General features: G+C 36.7%; 1 protein-coding gene across 14 annotated transcripts in view; it reads right to left on the bottom strand.

Moving 5' to 3' along the window:
- Window positions 1-10608, bottom strand: part of LOC117417094 (complement factor H-like) — a 125588-nt gene extending 114980 nt beyond the window's left edge. For 6 of the 14 annotated variants that reach the window (XM_059034749.1, XM_059034752.1, XM_059034754.1 and 3 more), the window contains exons 1-6: window positions 10441-10608; window positions 9828-10007; window positions 9602-9707; window positions 8897-8973; window positions 8257-8451; window positions 7616-7792 (exon numbers count right to left, since the gene is read on the bottom strand). In XM_059034749.1, the coding sequence (XP_058890732.1) occupies window positions 7616-7792; window positions 8257-8451; window positions 8897-8973; window positions 9602-9707; window positions 9828-10007; window positions 10441-10507 (802 nt within the window). In that variant the 5' untranslated portion in view covers window positions 10508-10608. The remainder of the gene's footprint in view (window positions 1-7615; window positions 7793-8256; window positions 8452-8896; window positions 8974-9601; window positions 9708-9827; window positions 10008-10440) is intronic. The other 8 variants (XM_059034750.1, XM_059034751.1, XM_059034760.1 and 5 more) reach the window with 3 other exon arrangements.
- Window positions 10609-23407: the final 12799 nt, after the last annotated feature.

The following is a 23407-nucleotide window of genomic DNA, read 5'->3' as shown; positions in this document are numbered from 1 at the left end:
CCACCATACTCCCCCTTCCTCAACCCAATTGAGGAGTTCTTCTCCTGTTGATGGAAGGTATATGACTGGCACCCCTATGATGGGGTTACACTTCTTCAGGCCATGGAGGGTGTCTGTGATGACATCGGGGCAGAAGCCTGTCAAGGTTGGATACGTCACAGCAGGTGTTTTTCCCTCGATGCATTGCCAGAGAGAACATCCGCTGTGTTGATGAAATAATCTGGCCAGACAGAAATGACAGACTCGGTGGTGATGATGCTGAATGATGTTTACACTGTACATTCTTCACCAAACTGTAAATAAATTATTTCACTCTGATGCCTTTTCCTGTTATTTATTTCTTATATTGTATATCTAAATAAAAAAAAGAGGAACAAACTAATATGACCACAGCATAATAATAGTATTTATAGTTTTGCAAGTAATGTTGTTATCTTCAGTTACGTCCTTTGATGTATTGACTTCAATATATTTAAAAAAAACAGTAGTATTTAATTTTGGTTCAGTGGTTAATTGTAATGTCATATTGTGTTAAATGTATTAATATGAGTATAACTTGCATGGTGTGTGAATGGATGGATTTGACACATTGTGGCAATGTGCCCCGCCCCTGTGTGCATATTATGTGTTGTATGTTGCGTGTGTTAATGTTGGTGTATAGATTGGTACACGGGATATAAACGGGTCTGTGTTTCACGTGTATTTAAAAATGTAGATTTGTATTTAGGCACGAGGAGGGCACAGATCACTTCACGTGCTGGTTAAATGTAATATGTGAGCACAGAGTTGCACAGAATTAATTCACGTGCTGGGATTCAAGTGAATAATTAATTAGTAATTGAATCCCAGCACAACAGTATATATAGATACATTTTCATTCACTCGAGGTTGGGTGTTCGGTGAGTGGAGAACGGGAGAGAGAGAAGGAGAAGGAGAAAGTAAAGCAAATTAAATTGATAGTTGTTTTCACTCACCGTGTTTGTTCGTTTGTCTGTTCACTGTTTAGTACGTTTTGTTTGTCTCTTTATTTTGGCGCAAGTGCCGTGTCCTGTGTTTTGTGTTCAAACCTTTTATTTTCTGTGCTGTTTATTAAATGCTGAGCGAAACCATTCGCTCAGCTCCACCAAACCACATGTCTCTGTCTGTTTATTTCCTGCTTCTGGTCTGACGCCACCCACTCCGGCCTTCTTTGTGACACACATGCATTTAATTTTGGAAATGTACGATGAGTTTTGCAAATGTGTGACGTGTTTTGATATCTGTGTTAACTGTTTTGACCATTGTTTTGGGAGTACACAAAACTGTGCTTTAGAAAATGTATTTGTTTTCAGCTCTTAAACAGTTGCTAAGTTCAAGTTATATATAAAATGTTATAGTTAACTTGAAATCTGCAACTGTTTAAAAGGTGAAAACAAGTAAGGGACAGACTTTGTAGATGCTTTGAAGATGATAGAAGATTTGACCACGGAGGAGATGTGGGCATCAAAAGGAGAGGTTGCTGTCAAGAAGTACACCAAGGCTTTGTACTGTGGGGGAAGGCAGCAGCAGACAGTTCCTGAGGTTCAGGGCAGCTATATTGAGATTCTTAAGTTGAGTTTTAGATCCTACTAGTTCAGATTTGCTAGCGTTCAGCTGAAGAAAATTGGCAGACATCCAGGCCTCGATGCCTTGCATGCAAGCCGAGAGCCGGACCATGGCAGAGGGGCTTCCAGGGTCAAGTTTTAAGTAGAGCTGGGCGTCGCCAGCATAGGAGTGAAACATGAGGCTGTGTTCGCGGATGAGGTGATTAAGCAAACTGTCAGTTCAATTAAGGGTTTAGTTAAGTAATTGAGAGCTCAGTTGGAATGAAAACCAGCAGACACATGGGGTCCCCAAGACTAAGTTTGAGAAGCCCTGGTGTAGAGTGTGTGTTTGCTTTAGAACGCATATAAATATACATATAGTGTGGGTTTTCATATCTGTCTTACTGCCTTAGCATAGCGAATTGTTTGTCTGCTTAAATATTTGCTGAACTGTATATCCCTCTGCACTGCACTGTTAGAATATTAATATCTTAGCTGCGTTGTCTAGTTTAAACAGCTTTTTGTTGGTCTCTGCCTGTTAGAAGTTGAGATACTGACTGCAAAGAGGGGCGGGGCTGTAACACAACTTAACTTGGGGATCCAGCTGCGAGGTCTGCCAGAACAATCCGACTAATTCAGAGATCCCTCGGAATCCTGCATTATTGTTGCTAGTGTTATTGTTTGGGTCTCCTCAAGGTGCTAGTGCTACACAAGGCTGCATCCACACTGGATAGAGCGATGCGAGCAAAGTCGCCGAATGTCAATCGACAACAGATGCGACTTGTAAAGAGCGCAGCCAGATTTCTTTTGCGCCCCACCAAATTTTGGAAGTAACCAGCCAAAAAATAGCCAAGTTTTTTTAACTAACCAAAAACCTGTACTTGCATATAAGACTTAAATATATGTATATTAGAAAAGCATACATAAATGCTAAATATTTATTTAAAATAAAAAAATAACACAGGTAAGTAATGTTATAAACTATTTATATATGGGCTTTGCTTGTTTTTTTCTCACAATTTACAGTACAAGCACTAGTGTTTCTTAAGTGATGAGATCAAATGCGATCCACGATTTTTTTTATTTTATTCAGAGTAAAATGAAATTGTCTTGAACTGTCGGCGTATAGTCTATAACAATAAAATAATACATTCTAATTATATTTGTACTTAAACATTTTATTTCTCCCTATTTTACAATTAAACAAGAACTCTGGTCAAATGCATATGAGTGTCAATCATCTGTAAGAATCTCCAAGTTGGAAACGATCCAAAAGATTGGAAGTAAATACATGACCCTGCCCGTGCATTCCTATTGGAAATACTACAGATGGGCTGTCCCATTACAAAACAGGTCTGTTAACTTTAGTGGCGTTCAGGGCACGTGAACCAGAGGCTTCACCGCTTCCTAATTTCACCCTCCTATCATCACTGACTCCCTATTTAAACTCAGTCACAGCTCAGCTCTTTCTATTGCATTTTACTGTTTCCCTCCTCCTCACTCCTCACTGTGTCGGTCCCCTCTGGGGGGATAGTGAGTCTCACTTCCCCAACCTAGAGTTCCAGTAGCTCTGCAGGTTCTTCATCTGGTCAGAGGGGACCACCGGCCACACTATTCTTTCACAGCTCATGCGCTGTATCTAAGGCTATGTTTTACTTCCTTCTTTATCCTCCTGGGACATGGCCCTCATAGTCTTAGAGCTCGAGTCCCATAACTAACAATTATTAGTGTTCTTTCAGATTCTCACATAGAATACAAACGTATTGCTGGCTTTGTTTCACAATGTATAGAATAGTAGAACCTCGATAATATTTTTGTTTGTTTGGTGAATCCCCACAAAACTTTATATGTATGTAAAAACCTTGTCACAGAACAATTTAGTGAAAAAAACATTATTTATCATAAAAACAAACCAAAAAAAAAGCCATATCTTAAAATTAGGTCACGTGTTATTTGAATGAGGTACCTTTTTTGAGTTATTTTTAAAAGGCAGCAAAATTGCACATTTTTTCATTTAAATGCTGGATACGTAGACATTAATGCACCACCTGCAAGCCTATGCAGTGATGATTAAGTGCGGAGTCCAGAATATCAAATGAATGCTACAGTAGAAACTGTGTCTTAAAGTTAGTATGTAGGTTCATCATGTAATCATATGCACCTACATATACTAATGTTAAACTACGGTAAATAATATTAATGATATTAAAATGTTAATGAACACTTGTTTTCATTTGGTTGTTAGACTTTATCATTTTATATAATGCACAACTTTAAAGCACTCCTGTCTACTTCAGGCATATAATTAACCCCTGGGCATTATCAAATACTTTTTTTTTCATTTTATGTTATAAATAATGTAACATATATTACAAATACATTTTCCTAGCTCAGAAGCAAAGTCATCAAATCTGAGTATTCTAAATTCTTGGCAATTTCGCTCTCATTTGCTTAACTTCTGGATCACCGTTGAGCGCAAACACGTCTTGATCAATTTCAGCCTGGAAAAGCTGCCCTCACCAGAAGCAACCGTCACTGGAATGGTCTGTTGGCGAATCTGTTTCATGCATGAACTGCAGCATTTTCATAGGACTTGCGAGGTGCTGGCATGATGACCTGCAGCTACAGCGTCAGGGGTGCAAATCATTTAGAAAATTGGTGCTGTTTTCTGAAAGGTTTAGCAACAGAGAGCCTACTGGTGCTAAACTATCACCCCTCCCTCCCCCTTCAATTAGTTTTTAGTGTTTTGTGTTACAGTAAATATTTTTAACAAAATGTACATCATATCTAATCACACCCACATTTGTAATATTTTTTAAAAAGGAAATCCCTCATCCATGACAAGACTCATAACAACCTGTAATATTATTCCATTCAGAAATAGGGTATTTTACTGGGTAAAAAATAAAAAATCTAATTCACAAAATGATGACCGGTATTAGAAACAATCGTGCTGTATATTTATATAATCGCTTAACACCAAAATTGCTATAGGATTAAGAAACCTAAGACGGCAGATCTGAGTAGCCCAAATATTCGTCATATTAATGAAAACAATAGCTCATGAATTCATTGAATTCTATTAATGGATTCGATTTACATTAGCTGCAACAACTGATTTGGTTTTAACATAAATCTGTGATTATATGCATCTAAACAAAGCATGAGAATTTTTTTAACCAACATGTGTTTATAAACTAGGAAATCTTAACTTTCCCGGTAAATAAGAGGCTTGCGAACACGAAACATTATTTTACAATGTATTGTTATCTGTTAAGTATACTATTACCCACGTACCTTTTTGAAGATGTAATTGATAACTTGCGTAAAAGTGTGCTGCGACATGTTTGCTACCACTTTCCTACACAACACGAACCTTCTCTCCTGTGTATGTGGATGAGTGCAAGTGGGTCATGTGACTAGTCCAGACAAAATGAGAAACTATCAGCCTCTATGGTTGCTAAGGAATAAAAAAAACTACTGCCGCCAGATTTTAATGTTGCTGGCGCTATATGAGGTAAACCAAATTTGCACCCCCTGACCGTTTTACGCGCACGTAACAAACACATTAAATCTCACGGCAGTCTGGTTACGCGTGGGGCATCCTAAATGGCTGGGGCCCTAAACTGCCGCCTTGCTCGCTTTTCCTTGTCTTTGTAGTCATTCAATTTGCAATAATATAATAATGGATACTGCTGCACTGCATACAAATTAACTTTTCATCATCAATGATTAACTTGTTCTGAGGCGTGTGTTTGACGTGTGTCAAGGGTGTGTAATGATCCCCCTCCTAGTGGATGATGGGTTTATAACGCTACCATTTGCATAAGACATGTACTTTCCTCTCGATTAGAGAGCTTGCTCTTTAGTTGACTGGTAAAGCCCGCCGCACACAGCCCGACTCAAGCCGTTCCGACTCATCTCATCTGAGTTTGCACAGATTCCGCGATCAGTTGTGCTCAGTTTTGGTTTGACGTCACAATTGAGTTTTTCCCGACTGGGTGTCGCACACTGCTAAGACTGAATTACTGACCACAACAAGATTCTGGTGATTACTATGTATGCAAATTTAATTAATACTGCCCTGTACACATTTCTATATTAACTTAGCCCAACACAGCGACCCTCATATTATGCATGGCATCGTATGCTGATTAGACGGCGGAGACAGCGCTGTGAGGCAACCAAAAGAAGCGCTTAGCCTATTAATTTAGCTCTTGACCATTTACACCGAGTCGGAAAGCCTTGAGTCGGGCTGTGTGCGGCGGGCTTAAGTCGTTTGTCTTTTAACCACATGGTCGCAGGTTCGTGTCCCGATCCTGTCGTTCCATGCAGTTCAATGAGGTGTAAAACCCTAGGGTTACAGGTGTTAACCTTGCTTCTGATTGGTCAGTTTCATGCCAGTCACGCAATGAAAAAAATAAAAATAAAGGTTCTGTTTTACCGACGCGAAATTCTCAAAGCGACGTCGCTCACGTCTGGTGTGTGGATACTCACATTTGACTGCAGTGATTTCTAAATGATTCACTCGTGTCCAGTGTGGATACCGTCGCTGTTAGAACCTGTTTATATTTTCTTTTTTTTGTCGTGCTACTGGAATGAAACTGACCAATCAGAAGCAAGGTTAACACCCTTGACACATGTCAAACACACGCCTCAAAACAAATTTAATTTATGAGGTGCAGCAATATCCATTATTGCAAATTGAATGACTACAAAGACATGCAGTAGAAAGACAATGCCTGGGTGTCTTGCAGGTGGTGCATTTGGCAGCATCGAGACATTTTCTTTCCGATTATGCAAGCTCCATAAAAATAGGTTTATTAATAAGCAAAAATAAACCAGACCATACATGCAGTACATATCCAGCATTTAGATGAAAAATGTGCACTTTTTTGGGGTTTTAAAAATGACACAAAAAGGTCCTGCATTCTAACTTGATCATGTGATCTAATTTTAAGCAATGGCTTTATTTTTTTGGTTTGTTTGTTTGTTTGTTATTATGATAAATAACATTTTGTTCACTAAATTATTTTGTGGCACAAATTCGTGACAAGTGGTCTTTACATACGCATAAGTTTTGTGGAGATTCTCCAAACAAACAAACATTATCAAGGTCCAACTATTCTATACGTTGTAAAACAAAGCCAGCAATACGTTTGTATTCTATGCCACATATCCCAACATAACCAAACTCATACATAGTTTGAGCCATATTTATAAAGCATTTGCTGGCAAGTTCACCGGACTGTTTTAAAAGGAAAAACTAAATAAAAGTAAATAATACAAGGTAACTGGTGCCTGCACATAAACAAGGATTATAAAAATACGACTAATAACAATGAAGATGGTGAGTGTGTGACAACAATGTAATAATAATAATAATAATAATGTTGCACTTTAAAATACTTAAAGTTAATAAACAAAAAGGATCAAAGAAGGAATACAATTTAGATTGCAGTAAGTTGTATATATAAATGTATACAATAAAATTATGTTTAAAATATCAGTTCAACTATACTACTATTGTCCAGATGTCTTCTGACAGATGTACCGGGCTTCAAATCATACTACTACGACTACTGGTATCATGAAGAAAGAAAAAATACTATGATTACAGAGTTACAATTACTACTACTAATAATAACAATAAAACTGTTGGAAATATAGGGATGTTCAAAAGCTCTGATCTAGAGATTTTACAAGTCCAACCTTTATTTTACAACAGAGTTGCTGGAGGTCATGGTGGTAACCTTTTACCAAAACAAGACCTGTTTTGTAATGGGACAACCCATCTCTAGTATGTGCAATAGGAATGTATGGGCAAGGTGTATTATTGCCAAAATCACGTAATTATATTATATGATGCAGAACGAATGGGCTGTCCTGAAACACACAGCTTTATAGCCACTCATATTGTAGTTAATTATCCCATTTGTGCACAAACACTATAATTTCAACAGAGTCTCCTATGGATAGTTTTTCATATTGGATCAGTGTGCGCCCTGTGGTTCTGTGCCATTGACTAGATAAGATATAAATCACAGACTTACCTATACAGCTAGGTGGTATTGACCATGTTCCATGAATGCATCTTATAAATGTGGACCCTTGAATTTGATAAAACTGATCACACTGGTATGTCACCTTTCGATCATGAGCATATTCATTCTCTGAGGCTTCAACCAATCTTCCATGAAGTATATTTGGTGGTGACGGGCATTTTAGTTCTGATGGAAAAAAGTGGCTATTTATTATATAATCCTTTGTAATTCAAAACAAGTGAAACATGCCCTTATAAAAATCATATTGTTGTCACTAGTCAATAAGACCATTATTTATACAAGCCAATTTACATTTATTTTCTATTTGTGGATTTTTACCATTCTATAAGAGGGGAAAAAAAGCCTCCGAATTCTGAAGTGTTATTTTAAAGTGTGTTTTACTGAGTGAAGTCTGGTGTAATCATGTAGCTGGGGAAATTGTGAATTTCATGGACAAATTTAGTTTAATAGTTTCAAAATTGCTGGGTTCATTATAAAGTGCAGGCAAAAAGCTTACCGTGTGACCACAATATATATATATATATATATATATATATAGATACATATATATATAGATAGATATATATATATATACACACACACACACACACACACACACTGTAGAACAAGAAAGAATATGAACTTTTTACCTTTGCATGTTGGAAAAGGGCTACTCCAGTTCCCATCTGCTTTGCAATGTACTTCAGATTCACCGTCAATTGTGAAATCGGAAGAGCTGCATTCAAACTTCAGCACGTTTCCATAAGGAATTGGTTCATCAGATTCAAACTTTCCACTTGTAATTATTATACCGGCTTCAGGTTTTTGAGGTATGCAAGTCTTCACTTTAAAACATAAAGTAAATTTTTCAAATACATTGATTTTTTCTAATGTATATATATATATATATATATATATATATATATATATATATATATATATATATATATATATATATATATAACGGCACTATTCTTTAAGCAGTTTTTACCTCAATAACTAGCTGCTACAGCCCTAGATCTATGGATATAAAAATGAATGGAATCTCCTGCAAGTTGCAGTTACTGGGAATAATAGAGATTTGTTAGTTCCAAATGATGAACATAAATATCAAGAACAGAAGTAATTGTTTGTACCATGAGGATTTTTCACTTCACTGCTGTATTGCCCACTGAATTTCAAAGCAGAATGACCCGTTTGTAATTAGCCTTGCTTCTTACACCAGTACAGAATCCTTTCATGTTTTCAACATGTTGAAGCTCAGTGGTCATACTTATCCCACTAACTTACCTTCACAGTGAGGAACATCATTGCTCCATCCATTATCTAGACATACCCGGAAATCCATCTGACTTGCCATCTGGTATCTAAATTAGGGCATCAGTCAGTGTTAGTATTTATCAAGACAATCTTTACTTGCTAATCGACATCTGTTCCTGGGTCACTAATCTACCTTGGACAATGGTTCTTGGTCCTGTACTAATTTCACTACTCAGCCCTTCATACTGGTTTTGATAAACTGGACATTGTGAAGACATTGTCTCTTAACACACTGTGGTTTACTTGTTCCCACACGTTTTGGTTCTAAGCTGAAATCCATAATGACAACATCTATTATTCTGAAATCTCGTTTTAAAGGGTTCATGAGGAATTTTAAGTACTGTAAAGATACAGAAGGAACATTTAAGCCAGAGGCAGACAAAACAGTAACTTTCAAAAGAAAAATCAAAAGAAGGTTAAAATCCTATCAACCCAAATTTATACCCTTGGATTTTGGAAGGCTGGATAAAACTGCTCACACTCCTGTATGTGTGTCTGACTATCATGGGCTAATTGAAAGATTGAAAATTGTGTTTGGTGTATATCCTACTTTTCCTTGAATACAGTAAACATATAACATATATATATATATATATATATATATATATATATATATATATATATATATATATATATATATATATATATATATACATATATACACCTGACACATACCCTTCATTGCAAGTGTATTTAACTTGGACTCCATACAGAAATTCAGTGTTGTTTACCAGATGGAAGCGGCCATTTATTATGTCCCCTGGATGTCCGCATGGCTTTGCTGGAAATGTGAAGTGAAAACCAAGAAAAATGTAGTTTATATTATAACAGTAATTTAGTAAACACATAGACTATTTTGGGGTATTTACAAAAGTATTTTTTATGATAAAATATCACTTACGTGTACATTTTAATAAGCGTGACTGAGTCCATTCCTCGTCTTGACATTTGTATCGAAGGCGTCCTCTTGAAATGTATCCTGGATGGCAGGTGTAGTATACTATGTCTCCCTCTGAGTAATTGCCAATCTTCTCATTTTCAGAAATAAAAGCATTATCCACAACAGGAGGTGTATTACAGGCTGCAAAAACAGGTATATTTAATCATTCTTATTAAACTTGACAAAAGCAGTATGTGTCTTAGAATTTGAAGATTGACATTTCTCATGAAGTTATGTCATATGTTGCAGTGATACCATAGTCTTTGTCATTTGTAAATAACGGCTAACATATATTTTAATAATAAATATATTTTTAAAAAGTAAAGTGACAATATTGGATGAGAAAGTCCTAGGTACTGTCATTTTAATTAGTGTACTTCCCCAACCTTGTCATACCTATAAATAAATTGTTGCTGCTGGTGTGTTTTCTGTTATTGGTTTAAAATTGCATACAAACATATTTTCAAGCTTATAATTAGACAACCAAATTAAAATGTACGCAGATTTTACTGAAACCACTTCTAAACTTTTTTTTTTTATTATTTTCTTAAATGTACAATCTTAAACAACTTACCTTGGGTTTGGGAAATAACACTGGCACTCCAAGTTGCAAGAAACAAAACTAGGTGTATTTTTTCCATTTTATTTGTGTTTTTTTTGTTTCACGTAGTTTCCCTGACCTAAATTGAATTGTAAAATGCCTGCACAAACAGAGGCTAAGTATGTACCTATTGGGTAATGTTTTTCTACTGGTTTTATGTGCAATGACCTTTTGTTCAAATATTTGACTGAGTTGGGCAATAGTGGCCAATGTGAACAGAACATTTACACACAACATAAAACAAATGTTAATATTGTACAGCGATGTCCAAAAGTTTTGCATCACCCCATAGACTTAACAAATTTTGCTTCATAAAGTCGAATGAAACCTGCTGAATAATGTTACGTTAACATATTGTATTACATGCCACTGTGTAGTATACTTAACAAAAATTCAAAAATGTGACATTTTGAAATCTAACACGAAATACTGTACTATTATTATGGCTTCTGGTACACTTTTGAGATATCATCTTGTAGTTTATTTGATTATATGATAAATAAAAGGTCAAAGTTATGTTCACATAGTGTGTTTTTTGTTGTTTTGTTTTGTTGTCTCGATCCTAAAATTCTAGGTGATGCAACACTTTTGGCCATAGCTGTATATTACAAAGTGCATATTCATGTCAAATGGGATTGTATTGTTTCTTGTAGGTATAGTTAGTTGAAGAAGTTGTGTTTTAATAACTACAAATACATTGCAAGAAATATGTAGCGTTTTCTAATCCAATTTCGATATGAGACAAGTAGTATTGTGTGACAGTTAGGATTTTTCAATCTAGCTGTATTTATTTATTTTAGTTTAAGCTTTTTGTATGATGAGGTGTACTGAATAAGAAACAGATTTGAGATGTATTGTGTGTATTTGTGGCAAAGTGGTTAACTGCGTGCAGGTGCAGGTAATGCAGCAGTGATCAAGCAACAGACAACGATATCCAGGTGCAATGGTGTTTATTTGTATAATCCAATTGGTCTGATGACCCAAATACAGCAAACAATAATGTTAACATGCAATACAGCGGCGTGCACTGCTTGATTGTAATCCGCGGGCTGGTCCCAAAATAATGATAGTCCCTTACTTAAAGATCCACACGTAACATAAAACACATATACAAGTCCACAGTGCGTGTAAAGTGTTTGTGGTGTATTTACAGTTTATTCGTGACACAGTGCAGTGTTGTCCGGGTAAGTGCTGACTTTTGGCAACAGTTCAGGATTGTTCAGCCGTGTGTATTTTTTCAGACACAACAGAACTAAAACAAAACAAACACTCACCATAACAATTCTCCCGTTCTCCTTCCGGTTCACCATTAACCATACAAAGGAACAGAGCACCTCACTCCGTCCCCTTTTGTACTGTCTATCATGACTGGAGACAGGTTCGGTCTATTGAAGGTAAGGATGTTGAATGTGCTGGGGCACTAGTATTTCCGCACTTCATTATTAAGTGGCAATTATCGTATAGGGTAAAACAATTATTGTAGAGATCTATCAAGACCCCTTGGTTAACGAGTGCAACAGCTCCTCCAATCCGCGGCTGCCACATTGTTTCCCTTCCGGGTAGATGATTTAGTGTACCGCCCCCTTTTTGGATGACCAACTTCCACCTAACCCTGGGAATGAATTGTCTGGCCATCCAGTCCAGGAAACTCTCTTCCCTTTACACAGCGTCCTCACAGGTTGGGAGGGAGATATATACGCTGCCGCATATTCATGATGGGGGTGTAAAACCTGGTTTCTGAAAGGCAGCGGGCACACCATGAAGCCCAAACGGCATGGTTGTGAAATGAAACAGCCCTTCTGGTGTTGAAAATGCAGTTTTCTCTCTAGAACTGCGGGTTAAGGGGATCTGCCAGTATCCCTTCACCAGATCCAGAGTGGAGATAAACTTAGCCGTTCCCAGTCTATCAAGAAGCTCATCGACCCACGGCATGTGGTAGGCATCGAAATTGGTAATAGTGTTTACCTTATGGAAAGCGGTTGGTGCCATCTTTTGTGGCCACTATCACAATTGAACTGCACCTCTCGCTCCTGGAAGGCTCAATCACCCCAAGTTCGAGCATCGCCCATACCTCTTTGCTAACGCCACTTCGACGACATCCGCGGATTGGAGAAGTGGTTGCACTCGTTAACCAAGGGGTCATGGTTGACGGTATATAAGGGGACGTAGAGAGGTGATCTGTTCCTTTGTATGGTTATGCTAAACCGGAAGGACCAGTATAATAGAGAACCGTGTTTTGTTTAAGACTAGACAGCTAACACGTTCTGGCTAGCACAAAACCTGGACATCAATGCACCATTGTTTAACGTAATAAATTGTACTTCACCACAAGTACTGCAGCACTCACTTTGGACTTGTGACAGTGTTTGTGTGTGTCTAATTGTGTTTAGTACTGTGTTTATTATTTGCGGGACTGCAACCCTTTCAAATTGCTGTGTATTGCCAGCCCTCTATTATCTACTGTTTGGTCATGAGACCATAGGATTATAAATAAAAGGCACCATTTCATCCGTACTTTGTCTGTCTGCATCATAGGATTACTGCACCTGCCTATATATATATACAGTATATATATATATACAGTATATATATATATATATATATATATATATATATATATATATATATATATATATATATATGATAGACACACACACACACATACACACACAGGCTACCTTCACTATAATGAACCCTTCTTATAACGAGCACCCGTTTTTAACGATCCCAACAGCAAGAACCGATTTTTTCAATGCAAATGAGCCCTATTAGAACAATCACGTATAGGATTGACCCAGATACAACGATCTCGGTACTGACTGACACTGAACTTTCTCCAGTGTCAAGTGTGTTATTCTCTCAGTGAAAACAAAAACCATGGTTGGCTAATTCAAAGATGACCTATTGTAGTACGAATCATGCATGACGTGTGCAATTGTTGCTTGTCAGTCATCTTCACACAAACTGCAACAAGGCAATGGGCATGAGGAGCAATCTAGATCTACGCTTTTTCAAGAGAAAGGACATGTAATTACTGTATTCAGCATGTAGCTGTACATTATTTCCTTTTTCATTTCTTTACTATTTTCTTTTAAACATACTACAGGGGGAATTAGTGGTGGTGTAACATATATGTGGAAACGGGTTTGTTTTGGGTGCTTTTTGGAGTTGTTATGTTTGATCAAATGATTGTTTACAGACGGGCACTCGATTGAGACTTGCTGCCTGCCTGTCTTGTATGTGTCCTCTGTGCGTTACCATCGTTGGTAGCGTCACATGACCCGTTTGGTTACTTTCTGTTTTGTGTTTAACCCTGTAAAGCCTGACACATCAAATAATAGCCAAAAAATTCTAATTTTTTTAAATTGAAGTGTTTATTGGACCCTTTGACAAAATACAAAAAATATATATATATATATATCATTTACATATATGATATTTTTATTGTATCATATTTGATTCATCAGGCATTTATGGCAATTTATTGATCACAACAATGTTTATTTTAGAAACACAAACAGATATGGTTCATTGCATTTGGAACATTTCAGTTGGTTTGGTTCTTTTTTTTAAAAAAACAGGAACCTTTTTACAACCTTTTTATTTCGCCTTGTGGTAGGCAAAAAAACAGTTTCTGTCCTTGTTCAGGCAAAGATGGACTTTACATTTCCCACAGTAGACATGTGAGAAGTGATTGCCTGTGCAGTGCTTGCATCTCTGTCGGGTTTCCCATGTTGGGAAATGATCAATGCCATCCTTTCTCACATCAGGAGGCACACTGGAGTTAGGCCTTTTACGGGGGGGGTGTTGCGTCCGGTTCTGGAGAGGATAGTGGTCTGCCACACTTGATTTTGCCCTTTCCTGCGCTTGTGAGAGAAGTGCCAACAGAAGCCTGAAACCTTCGCAAGGTCATGGGTTTCATCCGGGGCTCCAGTTTCTTCTGGTCTCTTCTGTAGAGGTTCCATGCATTGATGACTGCCACTGTGACAGTGTGCCACCAAATGTACATATACCATCTTCGGGATTTGAAGCTGAACTTGTAAAGTGCACACAGCATATCAAGGAGGTCAACACCTCCCATGAACTTGTTGTATGTTTCAACAATGGCTGGTCTGGGAACCATTATGTGTGTTTTGGATTTTCGATCCCAGCGTTTCATATTTCCCACTGGTTCGATGCCAACGAAAGAAGAAAGTAGGTTTACAGCTTTGTTGTCAAACCATCTTACAATTATGTTGTTGTCCTGGTTTACTCTGAAATCCATTAACCCTCTTCCCTTTTTCTTCAAATCTTTTTCATCCATCATGTTGCAGTCTTTTACCCTGTTCATTCGGACTGTGCCTATGTAGTGGATTCCTCTTTCTTTTAGGTGTTCCACCAGTGGAACTGATGTAAAATAGTTGTCTGCAAAAATCTCGTGATTTTTTCCTGCTGGAAGGATTGATGTCATTTTCAGGACAACATCTCCACTAACACCAACATCAGCGCTCTCTTTGTCTGGATTTTCTGCACCTTGACAAACATCAAAATCAGCAGCACGTCCCCACATCTTGAGCCCCCATTTGTGAGGTTTTGCTGGCATATAGACACATAGATTAGATTTTCCCTTGAATGGCACCATCATTTCATCAACTGCATGACATTCTTCAGGAGGTATGCAAGAAATTGTTCTCGTAGGTTTTGTAATCATGGCCTGAGTTTCCACAGTTTATCTTTCTTTGCATCATCAGACACATTGAGGTTGTCCTGAAAGTGAATCAGTGTCAGCAATTTCAGAAATCGATCTCGAGATGTCACACCACAAACTGTGGGGTGCTTTGTCTCCATCTCCCAATAGGCTCGTACACTGAGCATCTGTACTAACCCCATGTGCATGTACATACCCAGAACCTAATCAACTTCTTTGGCAGTTGTGTTCACTGACTTTCCCTGTTTCTGTACACTGTACAAGTTTGTTTGTTCTGCAGTTTCCTGTAGCATTTCATCAGTAACAAACTGTTTAAAATACATGTATGGCGTCCATTCACACCGGTCTTCTGAGGCTTCCTCAACACATTCATCAAAATCAACAGCTGGAGGTTCAAATTGTACTTTTCTCCACCTGTATTCTTTCCTTTTCACTTTGCCCCTTGCTAACTGCTTTGTTGTTGAGCCCTCTACTTCTGTGCTCGTCTCTGTGCTCATCTGGTCTACACTTTCATCTTGCAGTGCTGGGCCCTCTACTTCTGCACTAGTCTGGTCTACACTTTCATCTCGCAAGTCTTCCTCATCACTACTATCTGAGCTTCCCTCAGTAAGCATTGCATTAGTCCATTCCTCATCATCATCATCCTCATCTTCCCCTAACTGCTCCACGTCACTTGAATTGCTATCCATAATCATGCTGATGACATTTTGAACACTGTACTTCTTTGCCATCTAAAAATACACACAAAAAACTAATGATTGTGTACTCTGAATTTCTTCTCTGAATTGGTCAATATAACATACAGATTATGATAGCCAAGGAATTATTTTAGTGAAAATCGATGAGAAAAAGACAATTATTAGCAAGTGAGCCATTGCAACATCCAAGTGATTATCATGAAAGCAGGTTGCATATATAAAAAACACACATAAATATCTCAATTTCCACTCTAAATATATCTTAAGATGACATTCCAATCTTTAATTAGTTTAATTAAATAATCAAAACTGTGTATTTGGCATTGTGGTAGGCATATGGCAGATTGCATCATGAAATGCAATACAATGACGATTGAGGGATTTATTACCTTATATACCTGCTGTATCATATTTGGTACACACATTTTCAACACGATTTTACTATAAAATAAGGTACGAAATATTAAGTAATTATAAGTTGCTTCAATACAGTAAATATTCATATTGAAATATTACTAACAATATAAATGTTATTCTTACCGTAACTTTTTCAAAATGAGCAAAGATTTCCCTGCCAAAAACTTGTGAGTCGCTACATGAAAGCAGACATTTTGGATATGGCATTCAATGGCCCGCTACTGCCTGCAGTGCACGGATGATCCACCAGAGGGCAGAAGACATGTGTCAGTTTGCATACAACAGGTTTTTCAGGAAAGTATTGATCATGTTGACTTTTCTGAGACGTAGAGGTCTCAGAAACTCATGTAGCAAATATGATACAATTGGCCTGTGCCGGCGTTTCAACTCCAACCCCTCTGTCTTGCAATGCGGTTACCAACACATGTGACATGAGTACCTTGTCACAACATTGCTTAAATGTTGATTAATGTGAAGGAATCTTCATAAAAGTACTATATATTGATGTTCAATTCAAATGTGCCGTTTTGTCATTATTCTGATACAGAAAAATGACAAACCCTATTATAGTGAACACCTTGATATAACACATTTCTCCCGGTCCCAGGGGGGTTTGTTATAGTGAAGTTAGCCTGTGTGTGTGTGTATATATGAATTAACAGCAATTCTGGCTGCTGAGAGACATGTGCTTACTGTACTAGCTATGGAGAAACATTTTAAAACTATACTATTAGCTAAATCATAGATCTTACATATTATTTTATCATTATGATGTTTATGCACCTTTGATCAAATGTATTCCTTTTGAATGCCAATTCTGGCAGCCTGAAGAAGGCACTTCCTGTGGTATAATATTCAAAGAATGTGTAAGGACTTCTAAGTGGTATTAATTACAGGAGCATACTATTGAAGGTACAATGAGAGAGATGTTATCCGATTGAGTCAACCATGAGGATACATTACCTGAACAATGCACATCTCTTAAAAAGGAATATTGTTGAGAGACCAAATATTACCTCAGTGAATTTATTGGAATTTTTTTGGAACATTATTTTATGGTCAATTTTTTCTCCATTATATTAATGTGTAGCTCTGTATTTGCATATCAAAAATCATACATTTCTGTCACCAGAAGAGGATCAACTTTCTGTCATCTTTACAACGGATTTGACCAGAATGCTTCCACAAAGCTAATCTTGCTTTTCAGAGCTGACAGTGCAAACTGGCTACATAGATTACAGTAACTTTAAGAATAGCTTTGACATTGCACTTCGATTTGGTTCAAGAGGCTATACATCATTTTAATTAAGTCCAAACAGTAAAACTTACACTAGTTTGAACCACAAAAGTTAAAGAAGCCTACTGATTGCAATATATTTGCAATAGTATTTCAACATGTAACTATATACATAATTTAAAATACCTTTTTAGTGCAAATAATTGGTAAATTGCTCAAACAAGCCTTCCAATTTTCCTGGGATGTCCACTTCTTTCCATCCTTTAATTTGAAACAGTCTTGTAAATTGATTATTGCACTGATAGTAGGTTTTGGTATTTCCACATTTCTTTAACAACACTCTATGCTCGTTTCCATTTCATATCCATATCCAACTACTTAGTTTTGACCATGACGTGGTACAGAAAGTGCACAAACTGCTTTTCTTTTGTTAGAACGAGTCATGTTTGACATCTAATGATTTTATAATGTAGGTAAATTGGTAAGTACTGGTTAATAAGTAATGAATAGTGTTTCAGCTTATTAAGATGAACCTTAATTTACGTATTGCTTTTAAATGTGCTGTAACATGGGGAGATCTGTGCTGACTGTCTGGCGCATGCGTGGTTCTGCAGGAAGAGGGCAGCAGCCTCGTAAGATCCGCCTGTCAGTCAAAAATGTCAGTAAATTCAACTGTAAAAATATGGTAAATAGTGAAGGTAAAATGCCTTCTCTTATAAAATGACAATTTACCTTAAGTTCAACAGCAAATTACCTTCATACTACAAACAAGAAAATATGTTTATTTTTACGAACGTTTCCTTAAAAAAAAAAAAAATTACATTAAAAAACTAACAACGGATATTTTCCATTGTTTTAACGGACCAAATTAAAAAAAAAAAATCATGTGTAGTTTACGATTAAATACTGCAGATATTACATCTAATTTTGCTAAAACTGGAATCACAGAATCTATTGCAGGGCAAATTGCAAATAGTAGTGTTTTAACAGTGTTATTAGGTGTAAATGTGCTATGTGGTTGCACAATTCTATGTAATTGTGCACGTCCTTTGTGTTCCCTCACCATTTATATGTGTTTTTTCATGTTGTAACTGAGCAAATTTCTTTAAAAAAACATATGTAATATGAGGGACTGAAAATACCATTAACAGTTCAGATGTTGTATTGTGACAGTAAGAGCTTTTTATAATTCAGAAACATTACATTTGATAACACTATGAGTACTTTGCTCAAGGCTTATTTGTTTTTTTTTTCATGTAGCTAGATAACCTCTGGGTTTAAAGAATAAAACACATGTGAATTGTAGCATAACACAGTTGATCGGCTGATTAAGACTCGATTTGCCACACTAGGTTGAATTTAACTTATTTTAAGGTACACATAATGCATTTTTTTTTTGTGACATTCATTTTAAAAGCAGTTGTGAAGCTTTTTTGAGCGTGCTGAAAGTAAGTAAAATACAAATACAAACCCTGATATTAACAGGGTTGCCTTCTAGTGTATTTGTATTATTGAATTGTGGTTTGTCACACTTGTACTTTGCTTGAACAAAAGTTATTGTATTTCTTGCTCTTATTGTATTACTTGTATTGTAACACTTGAAATGTATTTGCTTACGATTGTAAGTCGCCCTGGATAAGGGCGTCTGCTAAGAAATAAATAATAATAATAATAATAATAATAATAATAATAATAATAATAATAATTTGTACGTGATTTTCTTTTTTGTATTAACAGTATTTAGTGCATTTGAGTCTTGCAATAAATATTCGTATTTTGCTCCTTTTCCAGCGTTCTTATTTATCAATGTACACGTTATAAAAACACATTAGTCATTTTTGCTTTGATTTTGTGATAAAACTGGTGCTTGTATTGATTTTATTGTTAATCTTTAAACAGTTTGAAGCATTTTTGAGTGTGTTGTGAGCCAGCAGTATGAACTTAATTTTTGCGGTTCCATGAGGTTGTTTTGCAATGAAGATTCGTTGCTGGTTAATTTTTAATCGATTGTCCATGCTTACCATTGTACACGTTTTGAGGGTGAACAACAAATATAATATGTGTTAATAAAGATGATACTTGCTTTTATTCGTTTTAAAACCATGCTTGTTTCTTTATTGTGCTGTAACCTTTATTGTGCTGTAACCTTAATACATGCTTGTGTTCCGATATTTACAGGGCTGTGGATTTTACTGCTTTTATTATTATTACAATACTGTTATTACCTACTGTGGCAATGTGCCCCGCCCCAGTGTGCATATTATGTGTTGTATGTTGCGTGCGTGTGTTAATGTTGGTGTATAGATTGGTACACGGGATATAAACAGGTCTGTGTTTCACGTGTGATTTAAAGATGTAGATTTATATTTAGGCACGAGGAGGGCACAAATCACTTCACGTGCTGGTTAAATGTAATATGTGAGCACGGGGTTGCACGTAATGAATTCACGTGCTGGGATTCAAGTGAATAATTAATTAGTAATTGAATCCCAGCACAACAGTATATATTGATGCACATTTCATTCAGTCGGGGTTGAGTGTTCGGTGAGTGGAGAACGAGATTGGAGACGGAGGTAATTGTGAATTGTAAAAGTGAATAGTTAGAGTATCTGCTCACCGTGTTTGCTCGTCTGTCTAGTCCGTTTTGTTCGTCTATTTATTTTGGCCTCAAGTGCCGTGTCCTGTGTTTTTGTTTCAAACCTTTTATTTTCTGTTTATTAAATGCTGCAGCTCCACCAAACCACAAGTCTCTGTCTGTTTATTTCCTGCTTCTGGTCTGACGCCACCCACTCCGGCCGTCTTTGTGACACGTACTGACACAATATTTAATGACATTCTATAAGGTTGTGTACAGGCAGCTTTTTCATGATTGCATCTGAAGTATTTCTCAAATAGTCGCTGGTCTCCTGTAAATAAACGTCAGGGAGTTTATTTAAGTTTTATGGTAGATCATTTTTCAGAAGAGAAAGCAAGGAAACAGGCAGGTTTTAATGTTTGTTTTTGTTTTTAATGTTTAATGTTTTTGACAATTTGATACAAATTGTACCAATAAAGTTTAAAAATATTTTGGATTATTATTCATTTTGTATTCATATGGATTACTGAGTGACTATACTGTGTGTGTGTGTGAGAGGTGGGGCGGGTAACATGCCACATAACAGATCCGCATACCGAGGAAAAAAAAGCGTACCAACGCTAAATTCAATGAAAAACAACAGGCTGTATTTATTAATGACAGGCTATAACACAATGAAGAAGTGCAAAGTGCACTTAGGGCCCTTAATTTCAGTCTGCGACCGGGCCTATGAAGCCTCGCTACGCCATTGACAATAGGGTAATGTGGAGCAAGTCTACTAACTTAGGGTTTCTTGAGCTGTAGTAGTCCGTTTTAGTAAAACACACATATACAACTAAACATTTTAATCCAACATTGGGGAGTAAAACAAATTCACAGCTACTGAAACATGTGAACTGCTTTTTTGGTGATCGCTACATTTTTCGATTGCCATTTTCCAATTTGAAAAGTCTTTAGTATGAAACATTTCCTCTGCACCCACTGCCACCATGTTTAGTCAATACTGATTGGTCAACAGTGATATGCCTACTACTAGTAATACTATTTTGTTACCATGAGTGGGCCTTGAGACATACACAACACTTATTAAATTAATCTCTAATAAAAAATCACGCTTCCACTGCCTCGCTATGGTTTACTCCTGTTGGAAAACTGACAGACTAAACCTAATACTAAGTCAAAGTTCAACCACACAAATACAGCATACTATCAATTAAATACTGGAGTATTATCAACCTAATTTCACAATACCAACAAGGACCTTTTGTTGTGTCGGCCAATTGTGCGCCGCCCCCTGGGAACTCCAATAGGGCATTACTGCAGCCTGCAGCTGCTGTCTCATAGCGGAAGTTGAAGTTGTCACATAGTATGCCGTATCAACGATCTTCTATATCAAAGATCTTCTATATAAAAGATCTCGATACACAAGATGGTCAACTCTGCTGATTTAACATTGGAGCTACCGTCCGTGCCTAAGCGGTGCATCGTGGGAATCCAAAGAGTTATGGTAGTGACTTTTCCCCTATTTATATAATGTAAAATCTGCATCATTTCCTATTCAAAGCCTTCTCCTTTTAAAACGATTGCATTTTTAAACACGAGTCACCTGGATTTATTTATAGACACCCCACCTTAACACATATGTGTTATTATTTCTACGATCAATGTTTTCACCTTGCCTGACAAGAGCTCTTTATTGCCAAAGTGCTGTCAGAAATTGCCACTGTCATGAATATTCATGAGCAGTCAAGACTGGGGCGTGGTTTGGTAGCGGGTAGATTAAGTCTATTTTATTATTATTATTATTGGAATTACTACTACAAATCGAACTAAGTAATATCTCCAAAAGTTGTCTTTATCAGAGTTTCTAATAAGCGGCATCTATTGTATGAATGCATAATTATTGTCTGTATCTATTAATTAATAGCAACTGCTTCATTTAAAAATATGTATTTCTTTAAGAAGCTTATCATAGGTTAAAGTCTGTTTCATATCCTTTCTCCTTATATGTATGATCCATTGTTTATGCATTATTAAAAAGTGTCTATTATTAAAAATACAATGTCTATTATTGAAAATAGTGTCTATTAAAAATGCTTTGTATATTTATGTCTTATTAATTAAGCAACTGCTTCATTTAAAAAGATGTACATTTACATCCCTTTTTTACTATAGGACATCATAGTACGATAGTATATTTTAGTACTTTATATTAATACTGTATGTCATAGCATTTTTTAGTTGTACTTTATGTACTACCTGTACTTTAATGCACTTCTTATTAAGTGTTTCTGGGTTACCTGCAAACACTTCCGCACCTTCTTCTACCTCTTATGAAAATCCTTCACACCCTATAGCAAGTTCACGATCACCAACTGCAGCACACTTACTGGTCAGAATTTCTTCGTGTATGAAGAAACACATGCACCATTGCTGCTGGAATTGCATTTACAGTCAAGTTTCTATTTTAAAGTTTTACCTTGACCAAGGACATTATGTCAACAGATCTCCCATTCTGTAACTGACCTGCATGGCTGATTCTCTCAGTGGCTCTAGTGTAGTGCACAGAATGATACAAAGTGTGATCAACAACAAAGGGGGCAAAATATTCACCCATTGTATTTATTAAGATTGTATTGGAAGCATGTTCTACAGCTAGTCGATGAATGACAGACATACCATTGTTAAAACCACTTCCCAGGGGCATGATTTTATGACATGTGATAGTTGGATCCAATTTAAAATCTGGAAGTATCCTATTGAATGCTCTTAGAATATTCAGAGAGGCCTTACACATACACTTTTCTGCTTTCCAAGGTAGATTTAATAATAAGATATGCACTGCAAATCTGATGAGGGACATACTAAACAAATGAAGAAGTACTGTGTTGTTCCTTTCATAATGAAGAGCAGACATGCACCATGCTAGACCCCAATCTCTGCAACTATCTGACAGGTGCAAAAGCAGGAATATACTGAAAGACACATTTTCTAAGTCATAGAACATTTCAATTTTTTTAACACATTTTTTAAGAGCATGCTTCACTGACACAATTGTACTGTCTGTCATTTTATCTGCTAATAACAAATGAATTGCATAAACAAGGAGGAACCAATGACACAAACAATGTTTGTCTAGAAATTGTGAAAGCAAGGGTATTGAATAAAAAGTAAAAACACTCTCCACTCAGATGCTATCCAAAATTTTCGTTGCTGTAAGGAACGAGGTGTAGGTGTGTGGCAAAGTGGTTGATTGTGAACAGGTGCAGAGGTGATGCAGTGCAGGAACAACACAGACAGAGATTGTAATCTGGTATGAAAAAGGG

This window comes from Acipenser ruthenus, chromosome 12 (genome assembly GCF_902713425.1).
Source record: "Acipenser ruthenus chromosome 12, fAciRut3.2 maternal haplotype, whole genome shotgun sequence".
NCBI classification, from domain to species: Eukaryota; Metazoa; Chordata; class Actinopteri; order Acipenseriformes; family Acipenseridae; genus Acipenser; species Acipenser ruthenus.
Note: the sequence above shows the minus strand (reverse complement) of the source record. Positions and strands in the feature narration are given on the sequence as shown.